Here is a 23,885-nt window from a genome sequence, read left to right as displayed (position 1 = left end):
AACAGGTACATCAGGGCATCTTTAATGCTAGCTTCCCTCAAGGACAGAGCAGGTACATAAGGGCATCAGCAGTGCAAGGGTCCTTCACTCACAGAACAGGTATATCAGGGCATCAGCAGTGTAAGCTTACCTCACACACAGAACAGGTACACCAGGGCATCATCAGTGCAAGCTTCCTTAACTCACAGACCAGTACCTCAGGGCATCAGAAGTGCAAGCGTCCCTCACCCACAGAACAGTTACATTAAGGCATCAGCAGTGCAAACTTCCCTCTCACAGAACAGGTACAACTGGGCATCAATAATGCAGGATTCCCTCACTCATACAATACATACATCAGGGTGTCAGTGGTGCAAGCTTCTCCCATACACAGAACAGGTACATCAGGGCGTCAGCAGTGCAAGCATTCATGACTGACAGAGCAGGTATATCAGGGCATCAGCAGTGCAAGCTTCACTAACTCACAGAACAGGTACATCACGACATCAGTAATCTAATATTGCCCCTCACAGATCAGGTACATTAGGGTATCTACAGTGCAGGCTTCTCTCACTCACAGAATAGGTACATCAGGATATTAGCAGTGCAAGGTTCCCTCACACGCAAAACAGGTACATCAGGGCATCAGCAGTGCAAGCTTCCATCACTCACAGAACAGGTACATATCACCATCATCAGTGACAACTTTACTCACTCATAGAATTGGTACATCAGGGTACCAGCAGTGCAAGCTTCACTCATACGCAGAACAGGTACAATAGGGCATCAACAGTGCAAGCTTTCCTCACTCACAGAGCAGATCCATCAGGGCTTCAGCAGTGCAGGCTTCCCTCATAGACAGAACAGGTACATCAGGGTATCAGCAGTGCAAGCTGCACTCATACGCAGAACAGGTACATCAGGGCATCAAACACTGTAAGCTTTCCTCCTATGCAGAACAGGTGCATTAGGGCATCAGCAGTTCAGGCTTCCCTCACTAAGAATAGGTACAGCAGGGCATCAGCATTGCAGGCTTCCTTCATATACAGAGCAGGTACCACATGGCATCAGCAGTGCAAGCTTTCCTCTCTCTGAAGTTTACATCAGGGTATCAGCAGTACAAGCTTCCCTCACTCACAGAACAGGTACATCAGGGCACCAGCAGTGCAAGCTTTCATGACTCACAGAGCAGGTATATCAGGGCATCAGCAGTGCAAGCTTCACTAATCAAAGAACAGGTACATCACGACATCAGCAATCTAATATTGCCCCTCACAGAGCAGGTACATTAGGGCATCTACAGTGCAGGCTTCTCCCACTCACAGAATAGGTACATCAGGATATTAGCAGTGCAAGGTTCCCTCACACGCAAAACAGGTACATCAGGGCATCAGCCGTGCAAGCTTCCCTCACTCACAGAACAGGTACATCCGGTCATCAGCAGAGCAAGCTTCCCTCACTCACAGAACAGGTACATGTCACCATCATCATTGAAACCTGTAGTCACTCAAAGACCAGGTACATCAGGGCCCCAGCAGTGCAAGCTTCCCTCTCACAGAACAAGCACATCAGGGCATCAGCAGTGCAAGCTTCCCTCAAACACAGAATAGGGACATAAGGGCTTCAGCAGTGCAAGCTTCCCTCAAAAAAAGGACATGGCCTTCAGGGCATCAGTAATGCGAGCTTCACTCACTCACAGAAGCGGTACATGAGGGCATCAGCAGTGCATGTTTCCCTCTCACAGAACAGGTCCATCATGGTAGCAGCAGTACAAGCTTCTCTCTTTCGGAACAGGTGCAGCAGGGCATCAGAAGTTCACACTTCCCTTACTCACAAAATAGGTACATCAGAGCGTCAGCAGTCTGAGTTTGCTTCTCTTAGAGCAAGTACATCAGGGCATCAGACGTGCACACTTCCCTCATACACAGGACAGGTAAATCAGAGCATCAACAATGCAAGCTTCCCTCACTCATAGAATTGGTACATCAGGGTACCAGCAGTGCAAGCTTTTTTTTTTTTTTTTTTTTTTTTAAAGTTTTTATTGAAATTAGACAAATCAAATAATACAGATTTTGCGGCCGTGCGATACACAAATAACCAATCAGTAGCAGCATTGTGACATTTCCGGTCCTGAGATAAACAATACCACATCATGAATGCAACCGACAACAAGACCCCATCTACCAATCCATCATCAACACCTGCCCGAACCTGAACCAGGGGGATCCCTGACCCGTGAGCTGTCTCCAGGGTGCTAAAGACGTCCCCCTCCCCTGCCCCCATTTCTAACATGGGAAAACGCCACGCGGTGTACAGTACCTGACCCCAGGAGCTTAATATCCCCGCGTCGACACCCCAGCAGGACCCCTACATCTTCGTAATAGTGGGTTGGTACGACCTACCCCACTCCAGTGGGAGCTATTCCGGGATTCGGGGATGGCGGGGTCGAGCCAGGCAAGCCTGCAATGTATGTTTTATAAGGGCCCCAGATGTCCCGAGGACGCGCTATCGTTGGGAGGAGACTAGAGTAGATCTCGCTATTCGTGCTGCAGAAAGCCATGGCTGTAAGCCATGTCTTGGACGTGGGAGCTGTCTTCCTCCCCCAGTGCTTTGCTATCTCCCGCTTGGCCAGAAGAAGCCCTAGAGAGGCCAGTTTACGGACATTCTTTGGGAAATTGACCGTATAACCCAACAGTGCGACCTCAGGAGTGGGAATGAGTGTAAGCCCTAGCATCTCTTCTAGGATCTTGTGAACCTGAGCCCAGAATGTCTGCAGTCTCGGACACGTCCAGGCCATGTGTGCAAAATCGGCATGTGGTGCAGCGCATTTCCAGCAGGCGTGTGGTCGCGCGGGATCAATGGCGTGGAGTCTAGCCGGGGTCATATACCAACGGCGTAGGAATTCATAATGTAGGAGTTTGTGACGGCTATTCAATGACACTGTGTCGGTGACCTTGCAACATGCCGTCCATTGGTCGTCCGTGATAGGCCTGCCAAGGTCTGTCCCCCACTCCTCCCGCGCACGATCATCCGCACAGGGAACCCGCGCCGCGCATGCCCTGTACAGCTTGGAAACAATATGTGCCCCCGTATCGGCGTCAATCAGGATGGTGAGAGGTTCAAGGGAGGCCGGCTCGAGGGGGAATCCCCGAATCTCCGCCCGGGCGGCGCAATAGAGCCGGCGAAGTACGAACCGGTCCATGAATGTAGCGTCACTTAATCGCGCGTCCTCTGACGCCGAGAAAATGTGCCCACCCGGGTACAAGTCCCCGATCCTGGTGAGGACAAATTTCGTCAACGTTCGTCGCACTAGTGCTTCATCCGTGCCAGGTAACAGCCCAGGGTTGGGTATCGGGAGGGAAGACGAATACAGCAGAGGCTGAGCCAAATAGCGCGAGAGCCTGTTCCATGCCCAGCTGGTGGTAGACACGGTTTGAATGTCCTTTGGGTCCCTGGGGACACCTTTGGGCAACACCGTCGACAGGCGACCCGGGAGGACAAAGTCCGCCTCTGGGCGAAGGAATGGGATCCGAGCATCAGGGTGATACCAGGCATAGGCATGTGCACACTGAGCGACTAGATAGTATAAATATAAATCCGGCACTCCAAGGCCGCCACGATCTTGTGGGAGTGTGAGGGTCGCCCAGCGGATCCGGGGGTGTTTCCCGCCCCAGACCAGCCTAATCATTAGGGACCGCAGTGTGGAGAAGAAGGCCCGGGTCAGAGGGATAGGGATGTTATTGAAAAGATACAAGAATTTGGGGAGCACTATCATTTTAAGAATAGCTATCCTGGCGGACATAGAGAGCGGGAGCCGCAACCACCCATCCACCTGAGTCTCCAGCCGCGCAATCGCGCGGCCATAGTTGAGGCGGATGATTTCGTCCGTGTTCAAATGTATTTGTATGCCCAAGTATCGCACCGAGTCTGAGCACCACTCAAGAGGGAACTCACATTGCCATGGGGATGTGCCGATAGTCAGTGGGAAGATGATGGACTTATGCCAGTTTATGCCCAGGCCAGAATGGCTACCAAAACGAAGGATCTCATGTATCAAGGGGGCCAGGTTGGCCTGCGGCTCCCTGACATACAGGATTGTGTCATCGGCATAAAGAGAGGCCAGCAATGGGCCCGTCCGAAACTGGAGACCCCTGTGGAGGTGCCGCTCTTGGAAATGCCGAATCAGGGGGTCCATAGCCAAAATGAACAAGAGCGGTGAAAGCGGGCAACCCTGCCGCGTACCGCGCGTGAGTGAGAATGGGCGAGATAGCGTGCCGTTGAGACGCAAACGGGCCGTAGGGCGACTATAAAGGAGTCTGACGGTCGCCAGGAAGTTCATGGGCATGCCCATGCGCTCCATGACGGAAAGAAAGAAAGGCCACTCCAAAGAATCGAACGCTTTTCGGTGTCTAGGAGGATCGCTGCAGCCAGAGTGGTCGGGTTAATTCTGTGCAGAACCGTGAAGAGCGTACGCAAATTAAGCGACGTCGAGCGGCGGGGGACAAAGCCGGACTGTGCGGGCGATATGATGAACTCCATCAGCTGGGAAAGCCTGTTGGCCACTATTTTGGCCAAGATCTTATAGTCAGTGTTTAAGAGGGAGAGGGGCCTGTACGACCCACACAATGTAGGGTCCTTATTCGGCTTCGGGAGCAGCACAATGACCCCAGCAGTGCAAGCTTCATTCATGCGCAGAACAGGTACATCAGGGCATCAACAGTGCAAGCTGTCCTCACTCACAGAGCAGGTACATCAGGGCTTCAGCAGTGCAGGCTTCCCTCACAGACAGAACAGGTACATCAGGGCATCAGCAGTGCAGGATTTTATGACTCAAAGAGCAGGTACGTCAGGGCTTTAGCATTGCAGGCTTCTCTCACACATAGAAAAGGTACATCAGGCATCAGCAGTGCAAGCGCCACTCACTCACAGAACATGTACATCAAGACATCAGCAGTCTAAACTTGTCCCTCACACAGCAGTTACATCAGGGCATCAGCAGTGCAAGCCTCTCTCACTCACAGAACAGGTACATCTGGGGATCAGCATCTTAGCTTGTCTCTCACAGAGCAGGTAACTTAGGGCATTAACAGTGCAGGCTTCCCTCCCTCATGGAATAGGTTCATCGGGTTATCAGCAGTGCAGAGTTCCATCACAAGCAGAACATGTACATCAGGGCATCAGCAGTGCGAGCTTCCCTCACTCACAGAAGAGGTGCATCCAGTCATCAGCAGACCAAGTTTTTCTCACTTATGGAACAGGTACATATCACCATCATCAGTGGAAGCTTTCCGAGAGCAAAGCAGACTCATCGACAGTGAAGGCCGTTACGCGATACTAATGGGGCTGCTGGAGGGGCAGCAACTACTAATAGGGAGCATATACGCCCCCAACCAGGAACAGGAGCGATACTGGAGCAGACTCACAAACACACTGGCGCACCACACATCGGTCCCATGGCTACTGGAGGGGGGGATTACAACTGCACCCTCGACCCACACCTAGACAGATCACATCCCCCGCAGGCCCACTCATCATTGTACAAGCAAGCCGCAGGCCTCCGCAGCTGGGCAGACAGATGGGGGTTAGCAGGTATCTGGAGGACTCGCCACCCCACCACAAAGCTCTACTCCTTTCATTCAATACCACACGATCTGCGGGTCCGTTTAGACAGGTTCCTATGCTCAACGTCGCTCTTACCCAAAGTACAAGACTCAGACTACCTAGGCAGAATAGTGTCGGATCACGACGCACGCACTGTGGTCCTCAGATGGAAACCACCTCACCCCCCGATCCCAACCTGGAGGATGCCCCGGGAGTGCCTCACAGACCCGGTATTCCGCCACACCCATGAGGAATACATGCAGGGCCACTTTCGGCAGAATGACAACACGGCCACCACGAGATCTTTAGAGTGGGACGCATTTAAGGTGAGCGCCAGAGGGCACTATATCCAACAGGTGGTGGGGGTCAGAAGAGTGCTGGACAGGGCCTTGCAGAGGGCAGAGACCCAGCTCACGGACATATCGAAGAGCGTAGATCAGGGGGACGCCACGCCAGCGCAATTGTCGGAAGCCAAATCCTCTGACGCAGAAACGCTGCGAGACCTGCGCAAATACAATTTTCGGGCATACGCGGCGAGAACGCACCGAGAGGGGAATAGAGCGGGATCCCTCCTAGCTTGGCTAGTTAAGCAAGACACAACACCACACCCTATAACAGAGCTCATGGCCTCAGACGGGCAACTCAAACACTCTCAGGCTGATATCCTGCACATCTTCCACGGATACTACGTGGCCTTATACCGGTCCCCGCGGGCCGGACCATCGGGGGACCTCGTCGGTTTTCTAGGCCGGTCGTCCATGTCCCAGATCCCCCCCGCAGTCGGGAAGGAACTAGACAAAAAGATCAAAACAGCCGATGTGAAACAGGCGATCAAGGCCCTAGCGTGTGGGAAGGCGCCGGGAACGGACGGATTCCCGATCGAGTACTACCACACTTTCGCGACACACTTAGCGCCGCGTCTGGTCTCCATATACGAGGAGGCGTTCGCCCGCAAAATGCTCCCAGACTCGATGCGGACATCGATCCTGGTGACCTTCTTGAAGCCGCACAGAGACCCCGCGCTCCCGGCTTCCTACCGGCCGATCACGCTCCTGAACACCGACTGCAAGATCCTAGGAAAAATCTTAGCGGAGCAATACAGTCAAATCCTCCCCACGTTGGTGCACCCGGACCAGTGAGGGTTCATTCCCCGGCGTAACACCTCACATAATTTGCGCCGCCTGTTTCATGTTCAGGATCAGACGAAAGAACGATATCCTCGGGCGGCGCGTCTGGTGCTGGACCTGGAGAAGGCGTTTGATACCCTGCTGTGGCCTTACCTGTTTGAGGTCTTGTGGTGTGTGGGTGTCGGACCCGTGCTGCTGGCCTACACCCGGCTACTATACGAGGGCCTAACCTCCAGGATGCGACTCTGCAAACTTATATCGGCTCCATTCTCGGTGACCCGCGGGACGAGGCAGGGATGCCCCATCTCTCCTCTCCTCTTCGCCCTGGCGATGGAGCCCCTGGCCATGCGGTTGCATCGGGAGGGGGAGGTGTGGGAGATTCCCATTGCGGACGTCACCCATTGCGTGTCGTTGTATGCGGACGATCTCATGATATATGTCCGTGACATATCGGCCGACCTTACGTCAATCTGGACGACACTGCAGGAGTTCGGAGAGGCCTCGGGACTTAATATCAATTGGGAGAAATCGTCCATTTTTCCTTTGGGGGCCAACACAGGGCCCCTAGCGATAACACTGGGCGCTCAGACACTGATGTGGGATGAGACGGCCCCCAGGTATTTGGGGGTGCGCCTCTACCACTCCCCCAGCGACCTCTTCGAGGGAAATCACCGACGGGCGCTGACCAGCCTGCGCTCGGCGGTGGGATTCTGGAAGGCGCTGCCGTTAGCACCCATAGGACGTGTCGCCATTGCAAAGATGATTATGGTGCCGAGAATGCTCTATTACTTTGCAAACCTTCCTATAATGCCGCCGCGTTCCTTCTTCCGGGAACTAGACACGCTGTTAGCAACCCTGATATGGGGAGGCGGCCGACATCGAGTGGCGTTGCGCACATTGTACCTACCCACAACCGATGGAGGCCTGGGAGCACCGTCCTTCGAATCATACTTCCTCACGGCGCAGCTCCAGTGGCTGTCCCATTGGACGGCGGAGCGGCACGTGGAGGAGACGATCACCGAGGGAGGCAGGGTGCCTCTTCCCGCGATCCGACGAATGCTCTTGCCGGGTACTAAACCGGCGCGCACGCACCCGCTACAGGTCGTTATAGCCCGCAGATGCATGATACGGATACACCGTATGTCCAGGGGCCAGCCGCTATATTCCCCCCTGCTCCCTCTGGTGGGACTCCCCCAGAGGAGCGGGTACTACACTGCGAGGGCCCTCCAAGTATGGACAGACCACAACATCACAGAGGTGGAGGCGTTGTTCCAGGTGGGGCAACTGAGAACGTACGCACAGCTGGTGGAGTGGTATGACCTCCCCCAGGGACAGTTCCTGCGACACAGGTAAATACTGGAAAGTAGTAGCCACTTTTGGAAACTACGTGAAGGGGAACCCGCGACGCACCCTGTGTTGCACACGGTACTGCGAATGGGAGCAGGCAGTCACCTAATCACCTGGCATTATAAAGCGATCCGGGAGCTGACGAACGTCTCCCTGGACAAACTCCGGGAAACGTGGGAAGACGATGCAGGCCGAGTCTTCAATGATGCAGAACGGCGCAAAGCTCTGGAATTCACCAAAAAGGTGTCCAGGAACTCGCGATTCAAAAATATTCAATTTAATATCTTACACCGGGCGTATCTCACTCCGGACAAGCTCCACCGTTTTTACCCCGATACGCCGTTCGAATGCCCCCGCTGTCAACTGGAAGCCGCAGACTTCAAACACATGTTCTGGGCCTGCCCATCCATCCAACTCTTCTGGGGCGGGGTGCACCAGGCCCCAGAAGCCGGATATCCCCGAGGAAGAAAACCGCGAGAGTGCAATGGAAGTTCATGTCCTTGGCCATTCTCCTTGCGAAGAGGAACATTGCGATGCATTGGAGGGCCTCAGCGGGACCATCGGGACCGGCCTGGGCGGGGGCGGTGCTCAAATGGGGAGCGGCAGAGGAAGAGCTGCTGCGGGAGGAGGAGGCGAAGGGCGCCCGCAAACATCCGATATCTATGGAATGGGCACAACTTCTCATTCTTTTTAAGCAGAAGTACACAGCGGGAGACATACAGGGCACGACACAACCCACCCCCCACGCTTCTCCTGCCCCCCCCAATCACCCCGAACCAACAGAGGGCGCGGACGGCTCAATAGGCAGGTAGCACACCCTGATGCGAGAGGCGAAGGCGGACCCCGTCCCCTGCAGCGCGTCTAACGGTAGACCCGCCCCCCCCCCCCTGTTCACCCCAGAGCGCGTCACACGCACTTACCGTCAGTCCATGCACAATCCACCACGGGAACTTACTGTTCGTCAGCCCCGCACCCTTCCCCACCCTCCATGATTCGCTCCCTGCCCCCCCTTCTTTCCAGTTTCAGGCTCCCCCCCTCCCCGAAGGTGGCAGTTATTCCCGTCGGCAGTTCACATGCCGTTGTCCTAGCTGCATGACCTGACGATTATATTGGGAGAGAAGGGAACGATGCATAGTCACACTTGGGGAGACAGGGCTGACCCCGAACGGGATGGGAAATATAGACACTACCGCGATGATATGCATATGGGTCTGTCAGCACTCCTGTGGGAGACATGTTCTTCTGGTCATAACAGGAGGATTCAATGACTAATGGACTACGGTACCCACCCACTGCAGGCTGCAACAAGGTTCATGATGATGTGCTAAACTGATTAACCTTTATACCTGTGAAAGTTCAATGTGGTAAAATGCATGCAAAACCCTAATAAAAAATTTCAATTAAAAAATCAGTGGAAGCTTTCCTCACTCAAAGACCAGGTACATCAGGGCACCAGCAGAGTAAGCTTCCCTCTCAGAGGACAGGTAAATCACACTTGCACCAGTAGAAGCTTCCCTCTCTTAGTACAGGTGCATCAGGGCATCAGCAGTGCAAGCTTCCCTCAAACACAGAACAGGGACATCAGGGCATCAGCAGTGCAAGCTTCCCCTCAAACACAGGACAGGGAATTCATGGCATCAGCAGTGCAAGCTTCCCTCACTTACAGAACAGGTACATCAGGGCATCAGCAGTGCAAGCTTCCCTCTCACAGAACAAGTCTATCATGGTAGCAGCAGTACATGCTTTCCTCTTTCGGAACAGGTACAGCAGGGCATCAGAAGTGCATGCTTCTCTTACTCACAAAATAGGTACATCAGGGTGTCGGCAGTCTGAATGTGCTTATCATAGAGCAGGTATATCAGGGCATCAGCAGTGCAGGCTTCCCTCACTCATAGAATAGGTACATCAGGGTATCAGTAGTGCAAGCTTTCCTCATACGCAGAACAGGTGCAAGGTGCATTAGGGCATCAGCAGTGCAAGCTTCCCTCACTAAGAATAGGTACAGCAGGGCATCAGCATTGCAGGCTTCCTTCATATACAGAACAGGTACCGCATGGCATCAGCAGTGCAAACTTTCCTCTCTAAGAAAAGTTACATCAGGGCATCAGCAGTACAAGCTTCCCTCACTCACAGAACAGGTATGTCAGAGCATCAGCAGTGTTAGCTTTCTTCACACACAGAACAGGTGCATCAAAACATCATCAGTGCAAGCTTGCCTCATAGAATAGGTACATCAGGACATCAGCAGTGCAATCTTTCCTCACACATAGAAAAGTTACATCAGCAGTGTAAGCTTCCTTCACTCACAAAACAGGTGCATTAGGGCATCAGTAGTGCAAGCTTGCCCACCCAATAGAGCAGGTACATCAGGATATCAGCAGTGCAGGGTTCCCTCACTCACAGAATATATACATCAGGGCACCAGCAGTGCACGCTTTCCTCTCACAGAACAGGTACTTCATGATAACAGAAGTACAAGCTTCCCTCACTCACAGAACAGGTACATAAGGGCATCATCAGTGCTAGCTTCTCCCACTCACAGAGCAGGTACATCAGTGCATCAGCAATGCAAGCTTCCCTCACTCACTGAACAGGTACATCAGGGCATCAGCAATGCAAGCTTCCCTCACTCACAGAACAGGTGCATCCGGTCATCAGCAGACCAAGTATCCCTCATTCACAGAACAGGTACATATCACCATCATCAGTGAAAGATTTACTCACTCAAAGACCAGGTGCATCAGGGTGTCAGCAGTGCAAGCTTCCCTCTCACAGAACAGGCACATCAGGGCATCAGCAGTGCAAGCTTCCCTCAAACACAGAACAGGGACATAAGGGCTTCAGCAGTGAAAGGTTCCCTCAAAAAAGGACAGGGACTTCAGGGCATCAGCAGTGCAAGCTTCCCTCTCACAGAACAGGTCCATCATGGTAGCAGCAGTACAAGCTTCCCTCTTTAGGAACAGGATCATCAGGGCATCAGAAGTGCACGCTTCCGTTACTCACAAAATAGGTACATCAGAGCGTCAGCAGTCTGAGTATGCTTCTCACAGAGCAGGTACATCAGGGCATCAGAAGTGCAGACTTCCCTCATACACAGAACAGGTAAATCAGAGCACCAACAATGCCAGCATCCCTCACTCATAGACTAGGTATATCAGAGTATCAGCAGTGCAAGCTTCACTCATACGCAGAACAGGTACATCAGGGCATCAACAGTGCAAGCTTTCCTCACTAACAGAGCAGGTACATCAGGGCTTCATCAGTGCAGGCTTCCCTCACAGACAAAACAGGTACATCTGGGTATCAGCAGTGCGAGCTTCACTCACTCACTCACAGAGTAGGTACATCTGGGCATCAGCACTGCAATCTTTTATTACTCAAAGAGAGGGCACATCAGGGTTTCAGCATTGCAGGTTTCTCTCACACACAGAACAGGTACATCAGGGCATCAGCAGTGCAAGCGTCACTCATTCACAGAGCAGGTACATCAAGACATCAGCAGTCTAAAGTTGCCCCTCACACAGCAGGTACATCAGGGCATCTGCAGTGCAGGCTTCTCTCACTCACAGAATAGGTACATCTGGGGATCACCATCTTAGCTTGTCTCTCATAGAACAGGTAACAGGGCATTAACAGTGCAGGCTTCCCTCACTCATGGAATAGGTGCATAAGGTTATCAGCAGTGCAGAGTTCCATCACAAGCAGAACAGGTACATCAGGGCATCAGCTGGGCAATCTTCCCTCACTCACAGAACAGGTGCATCCAGTCATCAGCAGACCAAGTTTCCCTCACTTACAGAACCGGTACATCTCACCATCATCAGTGCAAGCGTTCCTCACTCAAAGACCAGGTACATCAGGGCACCCGCAGAGTAAGCTTCCCTCTCACAGAACAGGTAAATCATGGTAGCACCAGCAGAAGCTCCCCTCTCTTAGAACAGGTCCATCATGGTCGCAGCAGTGCAAGCTTCCCTCAAACACAGAACAGGGACATCAGGGCATCAGCAGTGCATGCTTCCCCTCAAACACAGGACAGGGAATTCCTGGCATCAGCAGTGCAAGCTGCCCTCACTTACAAAACAGGTACATCAGGGCATCAGCAGTGCAAGCTTCCCTCTCACAAAACAGGTCTATCATGGTAGCAGCAGTTCCAAGCTTTCCTCTTTCAGAACAGGTACAGCAAGGCATCAGATGTGCACGATTCCCTTACTCCCAAAATAGGTACATCAGGGCGTCAGCAGTCTGAATTTGCTTATCACAGAGCAGGTATATCAGGGCATCAGAAGTGCAGGCTTCCTTCACTCATAGAATAGCTATATCAGGGTATCAGCAGTGCAAGCTGCACTCATACGCAGAACAGGTACATCAGTGCATCAAACACTGCAAGCTCTCCTCATACGCAGAACTGGTGCATTAGGGCATCAGCAGTGCAATCTTCCCTCACTTAGAATAGGTACAGCAGGGCATTAGCATTGTAGGCTTCCTTCATGTACAGAACAGGTACCCCAAGGCATCAGCAGTGCAAGCTTTCCTCTATCAGAATAGTTAAATCAGGGCATCAGCAGAACAAGCTTCCCTAATTCACATAACAGGTGCATCAGAACATCATCAGTGCAAGCTTACCTCATAGAGTAGGTACATCAGGACATTAGCAGCGCAATCTTTCCTCACACATAGAACAGGTACATCAGCAGTGCAAGCTTCCCTCACTTACAAAACAGGGACATCAGGGCATCAGCAGTGCATGCTTCCCCTCAAACACAGGACAGGGAATTCCTGGCATCAGCAGTGCAAGCTTCCCTCACTCACAAAACAGGTGCATCAGGGCATCAGTAGTGTAAGCTTCCCTTTCGGAGAACAGGTACATCATGGTAGATGCTGTATAAGCTTCCCTCGCACAGAGCAGGTACACCAGGACATCAGCAGTGCAGGCTTCCCTCACTAACAAAATGTATATATCAGGGCATCAGCAGTCGAAGCTTACCTCTCAAAGAACAGGTACCTCACGGCATGAATAGTACAGTTTCTCTCACTCATAGTATAGGTACATCAGGGTATCAGCAGTGCAAGCTTTCTTCCTGACAGAATAGGGAGGTCAAGTCATCAGCAATGCAAGCTTCCTTCAGTCACAGAACAGGTACATCAGGCATCAGCAGTCTAAGCTTGCCTCTCACAGAACATGTATATCACGTGAGCAGCAGTGAAAGCTTCCCTGTCACAGAACAGTACATTAGCTATGCAAGCTTCCCTCACTCACTGAACAGGTATATCAGGGCATAAACAGTGCAAGCTTCCCTCTCACAGAAGAGGTATATCATTGTAACAGCAGTACAAGCTTCCCTCTCTCAGAACAATTACATCAGGGAATCAAGGCATCAGCAGTTCAAGCTTCCCTCACTGAGAGAACAGGTACATCAGGTCATCAGCAGTGCAAGCTTCCCTCACTCACTGAACAGGTAGATCAGGGCATCATCAGTGCTAGCTTCTCCCACTCACAGAGCAAGTACATCAGGACATCAGCAATGCAAGATTCCCTCACTCACTGAACAGGTACATCAGGGCATAAACAGTGCAGGCTTCCCTCTCACAGAACAGGTATATCATGGTAGCAGTAGTAAAAGCTTCCCTCTCTCAGAACAGTTACATCAGGGCATCAAGGCATCAGCATTGCAAGCTCCCCTCACTCACAGAATAGATACATTGCCACCTATTGGCCGCCCGATCCCGCCTCCCAGTTGCTCCTCCCTCCCTCTCCCCCTCATATGGAGGCCGAGCGCAGCAGCCGCGCCGCTGGCGCGCCAAAAGCGCACCAAAGGCAAGCCCGTCTGCGCCCGTCCACGCCTGGACCGCGCCCAGCGCCAGAACCCCTGGCCCCCACCGCACCCAGTACACCCGACTGAGATACGCCTCCGCCGCCCTCAACGCACTCAACACCGGACGAACACCCGCCTGCTACCGAGCCACCCCGAAGCAAACCCATGGGCTCTTCGCATGTCAAGCCTGCAAATACACCTGCCTCCAACCCCGCAGTACACCCACCGGACCTCGCATCAACAACAACCACCCCAAATGCATCCTCCTCAACACACGCTCCATCCACAGACACGCCGTCGAACTGTGGGACCTCCTCGACACAACAGCACCAGACGTCGCCTTCCTCACGGAAACATGGATGAACGCCTCCTCGGCCCCCGACATCGCCATAGCCATCCCGGACGGCTACAAAATCACCCGGAAGGACCGCATCAACCAAACCGGAGGAGGAATTGCCATCGTCTACAGGAACACCATCAACATCACGACCAGCACCGAAGACACACTCCCCACTGCCGAAAACCTTCACTTCCAGATCCACACCGACCCCAAGACCACCCTTAGAGGAACGCTCATTTACAGACCCCCGGGCCCACGCACACAATTCAGCGAAACCATCACCGACTTCATCAGCCCGCACCTCACCAGAATACATCCTCCTTGGGGACCTGAATTTCCACCTGGAGAAAAACAGCGACAACAACACCACCACCCTGCTCGACAACCTCGCCAACCTCGGACTCAAGCAACTGGTGAACACCCCCACCCACAGCGTTGGCCACACGCTCGACCCCATCTTCTCTGCCAGCAACCACGTCTCCTTCAGCCACTCCTCGGGACTACACTGGACCGACCACAGATGTATCCACTTCACCTACAAAAAGATTACATCCCACCACCGCACGCAACAAATCCCCCGCAGATACTGGAGCAAAATCACTACAGACCAGCTCCACTCATCACTAAACCAGAACCCGCCAGCCAACACCACCGACACCAACGATGCAGCCCTCAACCTCACACAGTGGATCACCAACTGCGCCGACATCCTCGCACCACTAAAGAATCCCCCAGGCATGGTCGGCAACAGGAAAACCTCATGGTTCACCGACGCCCTCAAAGAATCAAAGAAATCCTGCCGAACCCACGAAAAAACCTAGCGCCGCGACCAAACTACAGAAAACATGACCGCCCTCAAGACCGCCACCTGCGAACACCACCAGCTGATCCGCAACACCAAAAGGACATCATTCAAAGAGCGACTAGACAACAACACCCACAACAGCAAGGAACTCTTCAACATCGTCAAAGAGCTCTCCAACCCCAGCGCCAGCAACAACGACATCACACCGTCACAAGAATTCTGCAACTCCCTCGCCACGTTCTTCCACCGAAAGATCGCAGATATACACGACAGCTTCGGACCCCAGACTCCATCCCCAGTCACCGAACCAGCAACCCCCACCACCACCCTCAGCGCCTGGACCCCCATCAGCACTGAAGACACCACCAACGTCATGAACTCCATCCACTCTGGCTCCCCCTCGGACCCATGCCCCCATCATATCTTCAACAAAGCGGACACCATCATCGCACCCCATCTACGAAACGTCATAAACATCTCTTTCGCGTCAGCCACCTTCCCCGAGAGCGGGAAGCACACAGAACTCAACGCCCTTCTGAAAAAACCCACAGCGAACCCTAAAGACCTCAAGAACTTCCGCCCCATCTCTCTTCTCCCCTTCCCGGCCAAGGTCATCGAGAAGACCGTCAATAAACAGCTGACTGCCTTCCTCGAGACAAACAACTCACTCGACCCATCCCAGTCCGGATTCAGAGCCAACCACAGCACCAAGACTGCCCTCATCGCAGCCACCGACGACATCAGAACCCTGATGGACAACGGAGAAACGGGAGCCCTCATCCTCCTGGACCTCTCGGCTGCCTTCGACACCGTGTGTCATCGCACCCTAATAACCCGCCTCTTCAACACTGGGATCCGAGGAAAGGCCCTGGACTGGATCGTCTCGTTCCTCTCCGACAGAACCCAGAGAGTCCGCCTCCCTCACTTCCGCTCAGAAGCAACCAAGATCATCTGCGGCGTACCCCAAGGCTCCTCACTCAGCCCAACCCTCTTCAATGTCTACATGAGCCCCCTCGCCGCCATTGCACGCAAACACAACATCAACATCATCTCCTACGCCGACGATACCCAGCTGATACTCTCCCTCACCAAAGACCCAGACACCGCCAAAACCAACCTGCACGAAGGGATGAAAGACGTCGCAGAATGGATGAAGCTCATCCGCCTGAAGCTGAACTCAGACAAGACGGAGGTCCTCATCCTCGGACAATCCCCAGCCGCCTGGTACGACTCCTGGTGGCCCTCAGCTCTGGGCTCCGCACCAACACCCTCGGACCAGGCACGCAACCTGGGATTCATCCTGGACTCCTCCCTCACAATGACCAAGCAAGTCAACGCCGTCTCATCATCATGCTTCAACACCCTGCGCCTGCTCCGAAAGATCTTCTGGTGGATCCCCACCGAAACCAGAAAGACGGTCACCCAGGCCCTCGTCACCAGCCGACTGGACTACGGGAACGCCCTGTACGCAGGAACCACCGCCAAACTTCAGAAACGACTACAATGCATACAGCACGCCTCCGCACGACTCATCCTCGACATCCCTCGCTACAGCCACATATCCACCCACCTGACAAAACTACACTGGCTCCCAGTCAACAAGAGGATCACATTCAGGCTCCTCACCCACGCACACAAAGCGCTCCACGACGCAGGCCCAGAATACCTCAACAACCGCCTCTCATTCTACACTCCCTCCCGCCAGCTCCGCTCCACCAGCCTCGCCCTCGCCACCGTCCCACGGATCTGCAGAACCACCGCCGGAGGAAGATCATTCTCCTACTTGGCAGCCAAGACATGGAACTCCCTCCCCGCACGACTACGAACTACCCAGGACCACCTCACCTTCAGGAAACACCTCAAGACCTGGCTCTTCGAGCAGTAGCAGAACCCCCCCTCCCTTCAGAGCCTTGAGACCCTCACGGGTGAGTAGCGCGCTCTATAAATGTCATTGATTGATTGATTGATTGATCAGGCCGTCAGCAGTCTGACCTTGCCTCTCACAGAGCACGCACATTAGGACATCAGCAGTGCAGGCTTCGCTCACTCACAAAGTAGGTACATCTGGTGATCATCGTCTAAGCTTGTCTCTCGTAGAACCGATACATCATGTCATCATCAGCGGAAGCTTCCCTCACTCAAAGAACAGGTACATCAGGGCATCAGCATTGCAAGCTTTCCTCTCACAGAACAAGTAAATCAAGGTAGCAGCAGTAGAAGCTTCCCTCTCTCAGTACAGGTATAGCAGGTCATCAGCAGTGCAAGCTTTACTCAAACAAAGAACAGGGGCATCAAGGTATCAGCAGTGCAAGCTTTCCTTACTCACAGAACAGATACATGCCTCTTACAGAGCAGGTACATTTGGGCATCAACAGGGCAGGCTTCCCTTACTCAGAGAATAGGTACATCAGGGTATCGGCACTGCAACCTTTCTTCATGTACAGACCAGGTACATCAGGGTATCAACAGTGCAAGCTTCCCTCACTCACAGAATAGGTACATCAGGGCATTAGCAGTCTAAGCTTGCCTCTAACGGAGCAGGTAAATCACAATTGGCAGCAGTAGAAGCTTTCCTCTCTCAGAACAGGTACATAAGGGCGTCAACAGTGCAAGCTTCCCTCAAACACAGAACAGGTACATCAGGGCATCTGCAGTACAAGCTTCTCTCTCACAGACAAGTTGCATCATTGTAGCAGTAGTACAAGCTTTCCTCTCTCAGAACAGGTACAGCAGGGCATCAGCAGTGCAAGCTTCCTCCACTTACAGAATAGGTACTTCGGGGTGTCAGCAGTGCAAGCTTCCCTTACTCAATGAACAGGTACAGCAGGCAGGAGCAGTGCACACTTCCTTCTCACAGAACAGGTATATCATGAGAACAGCAGTGCAAGCATCCCTCTAACAGAACAGGTATATCATGGTAGCAGCATTGCAAGCTTCCCTCACTCACAGAATGGGTACATCAGTGCATAGGCAGTGCAAACTTCCCTCACTCACAGAATAGGTACATCAGTGCATCAGCAGTGCAAACTTCCCTCACTCACAGAATAGGTACAGCGGGGCGGGAGCAGTGCAAGCTTTCCTCACTCACCGAATAGGTACAGCAGGGCGGGAGCAGTGCAAGCATCCCTCTAACAGAACAGGCATATCATGGTAGCAGCGAACAGGCATATCATGGTAGCAGCATTGCAAGCTTCCCTCACTCACAGAATGGGTAGATCAGTGCATTAGCAGTGCAAGCTTCCCTCACTCACAGAATAGGTAGATCAGGGCATCAGCAGTGCAAACTTCCCATCAGGGCATCAGCAGTGCAAACTTCCCTCACTCTCAGAATAGGTACATGAGTACATCAGCAGTGCAAGCTTCCCTCACTCACAGAATAGGTAGATCATGGCATCAGCAGTGCAAACTTCCCTCACTCACAGAATAGGTAGATCAGGGCATCAGCAGTGTAAGTGTCCTTTACATACAGAACAGACAATAAGAGGCAGCAATATATTCTTCCCACACACACAAACTACTATTTTACCGGCCTGACCAGCAATGCTATGGTAAGGCCAGTAAAAACATTGATAAACGAGCAAAAGTTGGTCTTTTTCAGCCTTTCAAACAAAAATTAAAAAACAATTACAGGAAGAAATCACTTTTGAAAGTATTTTAGAAATGTTTATGAGATTCCTAAAAGATTTTAAAAAGCGAACTTGCAGAATTGGCCTGTAAAAAATAACACAGATGATTTTACAGAAACCCATCTACAAGCTCCAGTTCTGCACTTACAGATCCTCGAAATAAAACCACATGACGCGTAAATGGTGTCACCCGAAAGTTAATCACTAGCAGCAGAAGAGTCAGTTCTCTGCTCTGTGACTGTAACATGAACCCGGAAGTCCCAGCGCAGCCAGAGAGGGGCAGACGCACAGACACACCCACTTCACAAAGAGAGAAACTAAAACCAAAGTTCACTTCCTACATTTCTGAATCATGGCGACAGCAGCTCAGCTCGGGAAGCTCCAGGAAGAGGCCACTTGTTCCATCTGTTTGGAATATTTTACTGATCCGGTGACTATCGATTGTGGACACAACTTCTGCCGCTCCTGCATCACTCAGAGCTGGGAGGGAGGAGATGGAAACTTCCCCTGTCCACAGTGCAGGGAAATATCTTCTGGGAAAAGCCTCCGGCCCAACAGGCAACTGGGGAACATGGTGGAAATGTTAAAACAGCTTCATCTGCCCCCCGTGAAGCCCCCGGAGGAGAATCTGTGTGAGAAGCATAACCAGGCACTGCTGCTGTTCTGTGCAGAGGATCAGAGGATGATATGTTTGGTGTGCCGGGAGTCCAAGGACCATAGAAATCACTTAGAGAGTCCTGTAGAGGAGGCTGCAGAGGAGTACAAGGTATGTGCGTGGGCATTCATGGATTCCAAAGTCCCAGTGTGAGCCCCATTAAGGAACCTACTAAGGAGCACACGGTGTGTGTGTGTGTGTGTATGTGTGGCTTTTCTGGAATGACAAGTGAAGGTCACAGGGTATGTCTGGAAATTCAGGGTTCACAAAGTCCCTCTGAGAGCCCCATCAGGGAAGCTGCCTGAGAGCGGGAGCTATGTGTGCAAGTGTTCAGAGGTGACAAGTCATTCAGTGTACCCCATACAGGAAGCTGCAGAAGAGCACAAGGTATGTGTGTGGGGGTTCAGGATTCACAAGTGTATACACTACTGGAGTCTAATAGAAGATGCAGTGTCTTTGGGTGTGGAGGGATCAAAGGCACCCTGCGGGTCCCACATAAATGGTTGTCCAAGAGCACAAGGTATGTGAGTGGATGTTCAGAGTTCACTAATGAAGACATACAATGATTCCAACAAAGGAATACACAGCATTTAAATCAGATTTTAGGGGTCACAGGTTAGTTGCGCCTCCTAGAAGAGGGCAAGGGACCTCTGTGATCATTCAGGGATCACCGTTCACTCTGTGGGTCTCCATGGGTCCCTGGAGAAGGGACATCTGTGATCATTCAGGGATCACAGTTCACTCTGTGGGCCTCCATGGGTCCCTGGAGAAGGGACATCTGTGATCATTCAGGGATCACAATTCACCCTGCGGGTCTCCATGGGTCCCTGGAGAAGGGACATCTGTGATCATTCAGGGATCACAGTTCACTCTGCGGGTCTCCATGGGTCCCTGGAGAAGGGACATCTGTGATCATTCAGGGATCACAGTTCACTCTGTGGGTCTCCATGGGTCCCTGGAGAAGGGACATCTGTGGTCATTCAGGGATCACAGTTCACTCTGCGGGTCTCCATGGGTCCCTGGAGAAGGGACATCTGTGATCATTCAGGGATCACAGTTCACTCTGTGGGTCTCCATGGGTCCCTGGAGAAGGGACATCTGTGGTCATTCAGGGATCACAGTTCACTCTGTGGGTCTCCATGGGTCCCTGGAGAAGGGACATCTGTGATCATTCAGGGATCACAGTTCACTCTGTGGGCCTCCATGGGTCCCTAGAGAAGGGACATCTATGATCATTCAGGGATCACAGTTCACTCTGTGGGTCTCCATGGGTCCCTGGAGAAGGGACTTCTGTGGTCATTCAGGGATCACAGTTCACTCTGTGAGTCTCTGCAGGTCACTAGAGAAGGGACATCTGTGGTCATTCAGGGATCACCGTTCACCCTGTGGGTCTCCATGGGTCCCTGGAGAAGGGACTTCTGTGGTCATTCAGGGATCACAGTTCATTCTGTGGGTCTCTGCAGGTCCCTGGAGAAGGGACATCTGTGATCATTCAGGGATCACAGTTCACTCTGTGGGTCTCCATGGGTCCCTGGAGAAGGGACATCTGTGGTCATTCAGGGATCACCGTTCACCCTGTGGGTCTCCATGGGTCCCTGGAGAAGGGACCTCTGTGATCATTCAGGGATCACAGTTCACTCTGTGGGTCTCCATGGGTCCCTGGAGAAGGGACATCTGTGGTCATTCAGGGATCACAGTTCACTCTGTGGGCCTCCATGAGTCCCTGGAGAAGGGACCTCTGTGATCATTCAGGGATCACAGTTCACTCTGTGGGCCTCCATGAGTCCCTGGAGAAGGGATAGCTGTGATCATTCAGGGATCACCGTTCACTCTGTGAGTCTCCGCAGGTCACTAGAGAAGGCTTACCATACGCATTAGGTAAGTTTGTTAGTTGTAAGTGCGTTTCAGAGTGTGACCCATGTAAGAAACTGCAGAAGATCCCACTGGGTGTCTGTCAGAGCCCCGAGGTTTTCACCTCGCACCACATAAGCAGCTGCAGATAATCAGAAATCATATGCATGTGGGTGTTTTGTGATACCAAGCAGGGCTTTAAGTGGGCCGGGTCTGTCCGGGTCTGAGCACCAGCAGTTATTTTTAGGGGGCCTCGAAACTGATCTCTATCGGGCTGTATTTTCGGGCCACACAAAGGTAGTCCGTTTTCTTTTTTTTAATTGGACTGCAGTGAGAGCAAGCACATCGCTCACTACTGAGAAGTGGAGACATCACGCCAGGTGAGCCACGTTATAGGGGACGGGAAATCCTTTAAAGAGAGCCCTTTTCTCTCAGGATTTCCCTTCTCTTTTTGCAGTGTGTGAGAAGTTGGCCTGGTATATGCTGTCCACTAGTTCTAGTGGGCACCTTGTATCAGTCCAAACAACCCTTATTGATGATAAGTTAAAGACAACCTTTATTGATAGCTATCCTAGTGGTAGCTGTGGAGAGCAGCCTTCAGGCTAAGTCTCGAAGGAATGTAAAGCAGCTTGTTTTACAAGTCTATAATCTCTGAAATGACCAAATGAAAAGAGATCCTCACCAGGTGTATATATAAAATATATGTATTTATTCTAAAACACACCCCCCTAGTCTCTTTATGAGTTACAAGGCAAATATCAACAGTAAATAAGCACAACATACAGTTAGCCCTAGGGGCGTACGGCCGCGTACCAAACCCTATACTAAAATAGTGGTATAAGAACCACGACTGAACTAGACACAGGCCTAGAGCCTCTAGAATTGCTGCGACCCCAAGGAACCACCGAAGGTAGTGACACAGGGGACCGTGTGCAGTGTGACAACACAGCCGCGAGCTTCCGTTAGCTTCTATAGAGAATGTCGTGGTTAGATTTTTAAAGATAAAGGACACTTAGGAGAGGACTTGCAGCTAACCCTTTTAGACTTAAGGGGTTCTAGGGCCCACACCCACGGAAGCATCGGAGTACTCGTGTTACCTCCCCCAGGGAAGCCGGGTGCATAGGTGTCAAATGGTGTCGGGTCGCGTCGTCGTTTTCAATGGCTAACTGCTGCAAAGTGCTGCTGCCGGGACGAGGAGAAGTGTCCGAAGAGATCCAAGCCTGGATCGAAGATGTAGAAGACCTGAAAGCAGAGGGGACAGAGTCTGGGTCACTTGCCGGTGACCAGGTGCACGGAAGTCGAATGAACACCGATGTCGGGGGTTTCTGGTGAAGAAGGTGAAGTTTGACTCTTCAGCCACGAGGACCAGGAGGTGTCGACGATGACCAGGAGCTGGATTCGAGCTGCCCACGAAGGATGTCGAGTGCTGCGGTGTCGGTATCCGGATTGGACCCAATAAGCCTTGGCAACAGCAACCCACGCAGAAATAGAAGAAATGCTTCGGTGCGGACCATTAAGGTCCGAGGGACTCCCCCAGCAAGGAGGAGTGAGGGCACGTCTGGAGCAACCAGGAAAGCCCAAGGAAAGCCAGAGTTACTTTCTCAGGGACCCACAAGTCGACAGACAATTGATCGCAAGGATGCGTCGAGAAGAATCAATGGTGGCTCACGTGTCACTCGGAGTGGGTAGGCCAACAACCTTCGGTGAGGTCACTGCTCAGTGTATGGGCTACGAGTAACCCAATTCACAGCCTCAAGGAACATTGAGAAGCTGATGCACTAGCAAATGTGATCGATGTCCAGGGATTCAGGTTCCACGGTACCCACGAGGTCTACGGGTCTCAGCCTTGCTGGGGACTCGGGTCAGCCTCTGGGAAGTCTGGAAATCCACCTCTGGCATTGCAAAGTCTTCGGCGTCTGGTGGGAGCTTCGGAGATGCAGACCGGACAGATGCTTCTTTGGTGCCTGCCAATCAGGGGAGTAACTCCTTTACTCCAAGGGAGATTCTTCAGTCATCTGGCGTTGAACAGATTGTCGAAGGTCCAGGATTCAGTTGCAGAGTTTCGTCCAGGAATATCTAAAGTTCTGGTTACAGGGGTTCCTTCTTTATACCCAAGTAAGGGGTTGGACTTACTCTGGGGACCCACCTATGGGGGGGTTTGGAAAGAGGGGTGGCTGCACCCATTTCCTTTGTCCAGTTTCGCACCAGAGCAGGGGCTTGTAGCCCCTGCAACCGGTTTGAACTGGGCTATGCACAGGGACACCAAATGTGCCCCGTGTGCAGGACTTCAAAGCACTCTTGGAGTGCTCCCACCCAGTCCCAATACACATCAGCCTGTCTGGGAGGTGGTTACACCTCCCTGTGACAGGAAATCTATTGTCCAGGCCTCCCCTGCCGGAGTTTCGGTCAGCAGTAGGAGGCCAGACTTGTGTCTGTGGCTGCAGCATCCATTTTGTGATGCTAAGGCTGTATTAAGTTTCTACTGGGTATACCAGTACTGCCATGTCTCTCCCTCTAGAAGGGTGGGATCATACTCCCACACCAGTTTCTGGTGTGGAGGTATGATTCCAAGGTGTTAGACACCAAATACGACATGTATCCGTGCAGCCAGTCCAAAGTTAGCATTTACCGTTTGGTTATAATGTACTTAAGAGTATATGGTCAGGCTGCACCACTGACAACCCCGGAGGATAGATTCTGAAGGCTGCAGGGGTGCTCTGATCATGCATGGGCACCCTCTC

At 52.4% G+C, this 23,885-nt stretch overlaps 1 protein-coding gene across 1 annotated transcript in view; it reads left to right on the top strand.

Annotated features, from left to right (window-relative positions):
• Nucleotides 1–18,937: 18,937 nt before the first annotated feature.
• Nucleotides 18,938–23,885, top strand: part of LOC146869413 (E3 ubiquitin-protein ligase TRIM39-like) — a 141,774-nt gene continuing 136,826 nt past the window's right edge. The window contains exon 1 of the mRNA XM_085599806.1: nucleotides 18,938–19,404. Within this exon, the coding sequence (XP_085455932.1) occupies nucleotides 18,991–19,404 (414 nt within the window). The 5' untranslated portion in view covers nucleotides 18,938–18,990. The remainder of the gene's footprint in view (nucleotides 19,405–23,885) is intronic.

The sequence above is a fragment of the Triturus cristatus genome, chromosome 1_1, assembly GCF_964204655.1.
Source record: "Triturus cristatus chromosome 1_1, aTriCri1.1, whole genome shotgun sequence".
Lineage (NCBI taxonomy): Eukaryota > Metazoa > Chordata > Amphibia > Caudata > Salamandridae > Triturus > Triturus cristatus.
The sequence above is the reverse complement of the archived record's forward strand: the minus strand, read 5'-3'. Positions and strand labels throughout refer to the sequence as shown.